The following is a 10,000-nucleotide window of genomic DNA, read 5'->3' as shown; positions in this document are numbered from 1 at the left end:
TGTCACGCATTTTATCGCAGACTCTTTTATTGGGCTTCCCGTAGAAGGCTGGGCTAAGAAGTACATTGTAGTCGCCTCATGGTAAGGAAATATATTGTTAGCATTGGTTATAATTAAAAGAATATAATTAAATGAGTATCTATTCATTACATTAAATGCTGTGTAAACCATATTTTCAAATCGATTCAACTCTGTTTCAAATGAAGCACTTTGGAAATATCATAAAATACTATTTCAGGTCACTCTATTTTGACAGAAACCAGTAAATATGATCTAATATATGTACTTATTTTATCAAATTTTGTGCGATTATTACCTGAAATAGTACTTGTGTTATAGGTATTTTAGAAACCAGAAATATAGAAAATACCACTTTCGTATATCGTAGGTCACTCTGAAGTTGAAAGTGACCCAAGCATGATCTTATATAGGATTGGTTTGAAGAGTGCTAGACAGAAAGTCTCGAGTTCACCAAGCTCTGATGGGTACCTAACTCACGCTAGGGAAAGTAAAGGCGAAACATTATTTTAAAAAAAAATTATATATACGATTTTTTTTACCTAAGTTATCGTGTTACCTCGGAATTAAAGTAAAGAACCACTAGAAATCGTTACAATTATTACATAAACTTGCACATACAATGTGAAAATTGTATAGGAAATTTCGTCCATCATTTCGTGCTCAAGTTATTGACTTTGAGAAAAACGAAACCAGAGTTAGTACCACTTCCGGTTACCGGAAATGGCTCAAAAGTTGAATGAGAATTACGCATTTTTTAAAAACTTATATGTGAAATTTCTTCAACTTAACTGAATGGGTACTCCAGTTCTTGTGTTGTAGACGGACAGACACACAAACTAACATACATACGTACAGACTAAATCGCGAAAGTACGTGTTTTCGACCCAGAGAGGTGTGCGGCGTCTATATTTATTAAAAAAATGATTTCAATTGTTTTATTCGATTACAATACTTCCTCTATACTTCGTATACGAGAAAGCAAAAAATGTGTTATTTAAATGTATTTGTGTATATTTTGTGTACATGATATCTTCAGGCAAAATCCAACTTTTCAAGTTTTAACTACAGAAGAAAATGAAATTACAATCAAACTAAAAATGACTGGCTTCAATTTTACTTACGTGGATGTAACTTATTTTAGTGGTAGTACATTACGAGTTACTTTAAAAAAGTAAGTACATTTTTCTGCTTTGGTAACCCAGAATTTTCGAGTTCGGATCCCGGGTTCGAGTCCGTAAGACGCTTGAGTCCGCTCAGCTCTGTTGGGTACCTGACTTACGTTAAGCCACTCATTTGCCGAGGTCGTTGAAACAGGTGAATTCTACTTCACCTGTCCCATGGGCCGTAAGGTTCGAAGGGGTATTTTACTTTTACTACCTTACAACGTGTAATAAAAGCATATTAAGAAATACTTTAAAATACGCATATTCTAGGTTCTACATTTTATAATACTAGCATGTTGAGAGTTATTTTTAAAAAAAAAAGTATGCATATTAGTTTACGCTTTTTTTTGTTACAACTCAATAAGTCTAATGTTTAACGTTCATATCTGAACTATTTATTCTTTTCTTTTCAAAATAACCATCTCAGTGTATGTGTCAAGTACGCACTATAAAATCCTTTATTATTATAAAAAAATGTTGAATTTTGTAATTGTTTAGGTTGGGAGATGTCGGAAGTTGTAAAAAAAAATAATATTTAAGTTAATCATTGTTGTTTCTCTCAAGATTTGAAGCCTTCGGCATGGCATTTTGCTGTGAATATTGCCGAGACGACAGAACCCTAACAGGTTGTAAACATTTGTATTTACGTGATAAACTATTGAGTGTAAATTGCGTTACTTATGGTAAAATATTTGTATTTATAAAAAAAATTTTGCTTGATAAAATTTATGAAAAGAACCCGTTTGTAAAAATGTATTTGTGTTTATAAAATATAATAAAATATAGGAATTTAGAAGAACATATTATAAATTAAAATATTTGTTTTTAAAGCGTTTTGATTAGTAAAATTTTAGGAAATAGACCACATATTATAAACTAATATATGTGTGTTCCTTATAGTTTTCAATGATTAAATATAGTAAATTGCCTACACATCATAAACTAAAACAATTGCTTTCATAAAATATTGGTAATAACTACATTTAAAAAAAAAAATTTGATCATAAAAAGCTTTTGCTTGATAAAATATATGAAACGAGCTGACCCGCGACGTAGCATACGCCGGTATCTATTTGTTTTATTTTCTACTTATAATTTATGAATTCGACACTACCCCACCCCCTGCCTCCCCCACCCCCACTCCACCCCGCCCTACCCCACCCCATGAAAGCAGCCGTTTACAGACGACAATGAAAATATCAAGCATAGCTTATTATCTCCCCTTGCTTTCAAATAGTTTCAAGCTAAATTATCCGCCCCTAATATCCGTCACTAAACCCGGCTCTACGATTGTAAACATTTAGCGTGAACCACAGCTCACCAGACCATGTGGGGGTGGAGTGGTAGGGATATGCCTAGAGAGGAAGAGAGGGGGCTGCTAGCGCGCTTACAGCTTGGTGTTTTCTATGGTATCCAAGAAGAGAATTATATATATATATATATATATATATATATATATATATATATATATATATATATATATATATATATATATATATATATATATATATATATAATACAACTCACAAGCTAAAGTTCGTGGGCTTAAAATTTGCTTGATAAAATATAGGAAATAACCTACACATACTTACTTTCTATCCATGCCATTTAACAACTATGTTTTTAACACTTTTGAAAATACAGGGACAACAGTTGAAGGAGTAAAGTCGATAGGTTTGATCAGTGGCGACTGCCTGGCCAAAACCAGCATCCTCAGTTGTGAACATATGTTACCCCATACTTGGGAATATGGTGCCAGAGATTTGTACCTAGGTATAATTACTTTCTCGTGTACAGATCAAATGAACTTTTGACAGTTTTCAGCGTTTTACTCCTCAGTCCTTCATAACATCCGGGATATAGAAGACTTATTTTAACCGGGCAAAAATTATGAATCCAGATTTATCAAAATTTTGGCGTTTTATGCGTAATGGAGTAGGAAAAACTGGATTATCCAATTCTGTCCGTGTGTCTGTGTGTGTGTGTGTGTGGTTACAGCTAGGTTAATAAAATTTCATACATAAGTATTATATCAAAATTGTAGATCCGTATCAATTTTTGAGCGATTTCCGATAACCGAAAGTGGAACTTGTTCTACTTTCAATTTTTCGAAAGCCTATTACTTGAGTACTATTTCAGATAGATAAATGAAATTTCACATGTAAGTAAAATATCCGCCTTCTGTCAAATTTTGAGTAATTTATGATGACAGGAAGTAGTAATTTTCGCTATTTCCGATTTCTCAAAAAAACGCATGTGATTTTATAAACTACTAATAAAATTCCGCACTATTATGCACATTTATTTGGCGTTCTCTTGGCGTGCAATTCTTTTTTATACGAGATTTTATACTATTTTAAAAAGTTTAAATATTTACCACGGATTAAAAATCATGTCTATATCCCGGGTTGCCATCCCCTGTTGTTTCATATAAGAATATTCGAGAAAGTTTAGGGGAGATCACTCCCGGTTTATTTATTTATTTTTGTTTGTTAACCTAATCTTGGTCAATCCAATAATGCGGAATTGTACTTAGTGTTTTTGATCAAGCGGTTCAAGATAAGAAATTAGAAAATGTTTTTTTTTCATAAAAAAATTAACTTTTTATCTCAGTTTTTAAAAAGATGAATCTGATTTTCTTTATTGAAAAAAAAAATCGCTTTACCTCTTGTCGCCTAAACAATGGAGAGGAAACAAAAAGCGGCTACACTTGGTTTTTTAAAATTTTTCCACTCGGACTGTACCTCATTCTTTTATGAAATGAGCACCACAAAACACAGGCTCTACAAATCAAATCAATGCATATTTATCCAACGGTGATCAAAAAATTAATCAAAACAATGTCAAAACAACGCTGACAACATTATGTTATGTTTATTAAAAAATAAAGATCTTATTTTTTTTACCGCAATTAAATTTTTTATTCAACCTAAATCCAGAGATGTTGACCCCCGTGGTATCCTATGGCAAGGAGTTTATTACGCTAGTGGTTACCCGGATGGTGCAGGGTTTCAACATGGTCATCTCATCAGAGGACTCCACAACTATCACAATCTCTGAGGGTGGTGGCTCCAAATATCCCCCTGTCTTCCTGGCCAAAGCTGGGGATTCTGCTGTTGTGAGTACATCCAAACAGGCATTATCCTTTCTTGTACACTCGTGCTCACATTCTTACCTTTTTCTTACTGATTTACTCTCGCAGCCTCATTCTTACCTTTTTTTAACCCTTACTATCTATTTCTCTTGTACGGTTTTACTCATCTGCTTTCATACTCTGTAGCTCTCTTACTATCTCTTCATTATTTTTTTTAATTCGCACATCCTCTGACTATTACTCTGTTGCTCTCTCACAATATCTTTCCCTCTGACTTCCAAGCTTCAAAATGTTCGGGTACTATTCAGTGGGCTTATATATATATATATATATATATATATATATATATATATATATATATATATATATATATATATATATATATATATATATATATATATATATATATTTGAATTCTACTTGGTATGTTGAGTGTTGTCCGGCGTATGTATAGCGTGGTTGTGTATGGCCGGGCGATTGGTATTCATGTTAAGGTTTGAACGGGTTTTGTGTGTATAGTGGAGTTGGTGTGATGAAGTGTTATTTATGCTATTTAAGTGTGGGTTTTTAAAATTAAAGATGTTCTACTACACTCTATCCTACACAATCCTACAACATTTTACTCGTTTACTAATGTGCCTTGCGGTAGGGAGCTTGACTGCTGACTCACGTTAGTATAGGCGACTGGGCATAGTGCTGACCACACTATCCCTTCATATGTCGAGGTCACAGACACCAGCGAAATCTACTTTACTTGCCCCAGAGACTGTCAGCTTTGGAAAGGGAACTTTACTTTTACTGTATTATACTATACTTTTTTATACCATCTACTTTATTTTACTATCTACTTCAGAGGCGTAGCGGGGGGGGGACTCATGGCCCTTGGGCGCCAACCTTAGAGGGCGCCAAAATGGGTTGGAAAAATAAATTGAAAGGTTGAGGGGGATGCAAATCGAAAGTTTGAGGGGAGAGGGGGTGCAAATCGAAATCTTGAGGGGGGGGGGGGGGGTAAATCGAAAGTTTAAGGGGGGGGGGGGTGCAAATCAAAAGTTTGTCCCCGGGCACCGGGAAGGGTCGCTACGACTTTGATCTACTTTATTCAATTGCATTCTACTCAAATTTTAATCAATTTGACTAAATAGAACTATGTTCTACTACATTCTATTAAATTCTACTGCAGTCTATGACATTTCCCCCATATTCCCCCCCCCCCCCCCCTTCTTCGCTCGACTCTATTCCACTACATTCCATTGTACTCCATGTATTGTGTGATGTCTTGTGTGATGTTTGTGGGGGGGAGGGGGGGGGGTGCAAAATGGTGGGTATGGTGCGAGACGAGTTCTAGGATATGGAGGGTTGTAGTTCTAACCCTTCTACTGCTTACACCACTATCTCTGCCTACGACACCAACACCTACATAACATAGTCTACCTCGTCGTCAGCTCCCCTTTCAAGATGCACGAGCCTTCAGAAGCGATAAGCCCATCCAGGCTTTCTACTATCAATCGAGCCCTTGCGTGTATCGCGATATAATACAACACACAACAGAACCTGAGGGGGACGGCTCCTTAAGTATTCTGGTTGCTACCAATTTGTTTTATGACGGATATATATGGAGGTGAGTAGGAGAGGTGTTGGAGGTGTGAGGATCAGTGAGGTGGGTCTGTGAGGTGTGAGGATCAGTGAGGTGGGTCTGTGAGGTGGGTCAGTGAGGTAGAGAGGTGGGTCAGTGAGGTGGGTCAGTGAGGTAGAGAGGTGGGTCAGTAAGGTGGGTCAATGAGGTGGGTTAGTGAGGTGGGTCAGTGAGGTAGAGAGATGGGTCTGTGAGGTGGGTCAGTGAGGTGGAGAGGTGGGTCAGTGAGGTGGAGAGGTGGGTCAATGAGGTGGGCCTGTGAGGTGGAGAGGTGGGTCAGTAAGGTGGGTCAGTGAGGTAGAGAGGTGGGTCAGTAAGGTGGGTCAGTGAGGTGGGTTAGTGAGGTGGGTCAGTGAGGTAGAGAGGTAGGTCAGTGAGGTGGAGAGGTGGGTCAATGAGGTGGGTCTGTGAGGTGGAGAGGTGGGTCTGTGAGGTGGGTCAGTGAGGTAGAGAGGTAGGTCAGTGAGGTGGAGGGGTGGGTCAGTGAGGTGGGTCAGTGAGGTAGAGAGGTGGGTCTGTGAGGTAGAGAGGTAGGTCAGTGAGGTGGGTCAGTGAGGTAGAGAGGTGGGTCTGTGAGGTAGAGAGGTAGGTCAGTAAGGTGGGTCAGTGAGGTAGAGAGGTGGGTCTGTGAGGTAGAGAGGTAGGTCAGTGAGGTGGGTCAGTGAGGTAGAGAGGTGGGTCTGTGAGGTAGAGAGGTAGGTCAGTAAGGTGGGTCAGTGAGGTAGAGAGGTGGGTCAGTGAGGTGGGTTAGTGAGGTGGGTCTGTGAGGTGGAGAGGTGGGTCAGTGAGGTAGAGAGGTGGGTCTGTGAGGTAGAGAGGTGGGTCAGTGAGGTAGAGAGGTGGGTCTGTGAGGTGGGTCAGTGAGGTGGGTCAGTGAGGTAAAGAGGTGGGTCGGTGAGGTGGAGAGGTAGGTCAGTGAGGTGGGTCAGTGAGGTAGAGAGGTGGGTCAGTGAGGTAGAGAGGTGGGTCGGTGAGGTGAAGATGAAGGTCAGTGAGATGGGTCTGTGAGGTAGAGAGGTGGGTCGGTGAGGTGGAGAGGAGGTAGATCAGTGAGGTAGAGAGGTGGGCCTGTGAGTTAGAGAGGTGGATCAGTGAGGGGGGAGGTGAATCAGTAAGGTAAAGCTATTGGATCCGTGAACTGGAGTAGTCGGTTAGTGATGTGGATTAGTGGGTAGGTAAATAAAGTTATATATATAAATATAAATATATATATATATATATATATATATATATATATATATATATATATATATATATAATTATCGCACTCTTGTATAATGTGTAGCACACCCTTTTCAAGAATAACGACACCCCACAATTTCTTTGTTGCTGTTGTAAAAGCTGCAGAATTACAATTTTTAAGGTTGGATCACCACGAGTTAAATGAGTGAGTGTATTTTTTTAAATCCAATCCTACTTTACCTGATAATATTAAATGAAAGTATAGTTCATTGCGCGTGTGTTTTCAATCGCTGTTGTACTTGCTATACACTTTATGCTGATGTCTGAATCCATCACCTTTTAAAATGCGCATTAATTATGTATTTGGCATTATGTATTACGAATTACTCATTATACATTTGTGTACTATTGTGTAAGTTTTCCGAGAGATAACACACGTCGCTTTATATAATAACCTATAGATGAAGGTATTATGCATTGTTATTTAGAAACACTCACACGCACACACACACGCACACGCGCGCACATACATACATAGACACACGCTATCACACACAGACACACGCACGCACACACAGACACACGAACACACAGATCCACATACGCACACACACATACGGAAGCACTTTAAACTCCAACCACACTGCCTGCTGCACTGCTGCACGGCTCACAAAAAAAAATATTGCCCTCCCCACACTCACACACACGCACACACACACGTACACACACAGACACAATAAAAAAACCACACCTTATCAACTTTCAGGACGACCATCACCCCTGTCCACGGCGCTGATTACGTCGTGGTCAACAGGAACATCACCCAAGGCTCACACAATCTGTACGGAGTGAAAACCGTCTATTTTGGCTGTTACATTTACGGACTGGCTAAGTACTACAGCTACACGAACCCTGCGGGGTACATTTCGGCGGAGATCAACAAGGTGTGCTGATGGTGGTTAGCATTTTAAATTTTTGTAATACTCACGTCCAGAGACATAGGGAGACTATGTACACACACGCATTGACACACATAAAGCAATCAACATACGTCCACATACGCACAGGCTTTTTTCTGCAGCACCACTTTCATAACCAAGCGCTTATAGATGTAGACGTAGACGTAGTGGTAGACGTATATATGGACGTGGGTATGGGTGTGGATGTTGATGTGATTATGATTATGATTATGATTATGAATGTGAATGTGAATGTGAATGTGAATGTGAATGTGAATGTGAATGTGAATGTGAATGTAAATGTAAATGTAAATGTGAATGTGAATGTGAATGTGAACGTGAACGTGAACGTGAACGTGAACGCGAACGCGAACGCGAACGCGAACGCGAACAAATCTAACGACCCTACGGGAATAATGTTTTTTGTTATCCTCCGGGGTCGGTCTACGACCTCACAAATTATTAGGGAGATCTTTAGTAAATTTATTTATAGATATCTTATGTAATGAGAATTTCACTCGCGGTCACTTTTTAGCCCTCGTCGAGTGCTTTGAGTATGACCAACAGTTTTCCATACGGCCTAGTCATCTAAGAGGTGATGCAAAAAATGGCCAGATAAATAGAGTATCCTAAAATTTATGTTGAAATTACCCTGTTTTTTCCCATAAAATACAAAGATTATATAGGGAATTACGACTGGTCAGTTTTGACCCATTTCCAGATTTTTCGCGGAAATGGCGAGTTTTTTCTGACACCCCTAGGTGTTCCCCTACCACCTCACAAAATATCAAGGGGGGTCGTCGGAGGAAATTTTTTTTTCGTAATAGAGCTCATATAAAGAGAATTTCACTCGCAGTCATGTTTTAGCCTTCGTCGAGGGCTTTGAGTCAAACCGACAGATTTCCCTAAAGGCCAAGCCATTTACCTAGGAGCATGCACAAAATTAGCCAGCTATACTGAGTTTAAGTACCCTAAAATCCGCGTTGAAATGACCCTCTGTTTTTCCCATAAAATACAAAGATTATATAGGGAAATACAACTGGTCAATTTTGACCCCTTTACGAAGTTTTCTCAGATATGCCGAGATTTTTGTGACATCTCTAGGCGTTCTTCTACCACCTCACAAAATTTCAAGGGGGGGGGGGGTTGTCGGAGGAAATTTTTTTCGTAATAGAGCTCATATAAAGAGAATTTCACTCGTGATTGTGATTATGATTATGATTGTGATTATGAATGTGAATGTGAATGTGAATGTGAATGTGAATGTGAATGTGAATGTGAATGTGAATGTGAATGTGAATGTGAATGTGAATGTGAATGTGAATGTGAATGTGAATGTGAATGTGAATGTGAATGTGAATGTGAATGTGAATGTGAATGTGAATGTGAATGTGAATGTGAATGTGAATGTAAATGTAAATGTAAATGTAAATGTAAATGTAAATGTAAATGTAAATGTAAATGTAAATGTAAATGTGAATGTGAATGTGAATGTGAATGTGAATGTGAATGTGAATGTGAACGTGAACGTGAACGTGAACGTGAACGTGAACGTGAACGCGAACGCGAACGCGAACGCGAACGCGAACGCGAAAGTGTATGTGTATGTGTATATGTATATGTATGTGTATGTGTGTGTGTGTGTGTGTGTGTGGGTGTGGGTGTGGGTGTGGGTGTGGGTGTGGGTAGGTGTAGGTGTAGGTGTAGGTGTAGGTGTAGGTGTAGGTGTAGGTGTAGGTGTAGGTGTAGGTGTAGGTGTAGGTGTAGGTGCAGGTGCAGGTGCAGGTGCAGGTGCAGGCGCAGGCGCAGTCGCAGGCGCAGGAGCAGGCGCAGGCGCAGGCGCAGACGTAGACGTAGACGTAGACGTAGACGTAGACGTAGACGTAGACGTAGACGTAGGCGTAGACGTAGACGTAGACGTAGACGTAGACGTAGACGTAGACGTAGA

The 10,000-nt window shown here is 39.2% G+C and overlaps 1 protein-coding gene across 1 annotated transcript in view; it reads left to right on the top strand.

Moving 5' to 3' along the window:
• LOC131944071 (uncharacterized) overlaps positions 1 to 10,000 on the top strand; it is a 21,793-nt gene that overhangs the window by 3,414 nt on the left and 8,379 nt on the right. Inside the window, exons 5-12 of the mRNA XM_059304561.1 lie at positions 1 to 81; positions 1,058 to 1,192; positions 1,749 to 1,810; positions 2,829 to 2,957; positions 4,124 to 4,302; positions 5,721 to 5,896; positions 7,197 to 7,298; positions 7,860 to 8,037. The exon at positions 1 to 81 is cut by the window's left edge and continues 78 nt beyond it. Coding sequence (XP_059160544.1) covers positions 1 to 81; positions 1,058 to 1,192; positions 1,749 to 1,810; positions 2,829 to 2,957; positions 4,124 to 4,302; positions 5,721 to 5,896; positions 7,197 to 7,298; positions 7,860 to 8,037 — 1,042 coding nt within the window. The remainder of the gene's footprint in view (positions 82 to 1,057; positions 1,193 to 1,748; positions 1,811 to 2,828; positions 2,958 to 4,123; positions 4,303 to 5,720; positions 5,897 to 7,196; positions 7,299 to 7,859; positions 8,038 to 10,000) is intronic.

This window comes from Physella acuta, unplaced genomic scaffold (assembly GCF_028476545.2).
Source record: "Physella acuta isolate Inbredline_101_S28 unplaced genomic scaffold, ASM2847654v3 ptg000480l, whole genome shotgun sequence".
Taxonomy (NCBI): Eukaryota; Metazoa; Mollusca; class Gastropoda; family Physidae; genus Physella; species Physella acuta.
The sequence above is the reverse complement of the archived record's forward strand: the minus strand, read 5'-3'. Positions and strand labels throughout refer to the sequence as shown.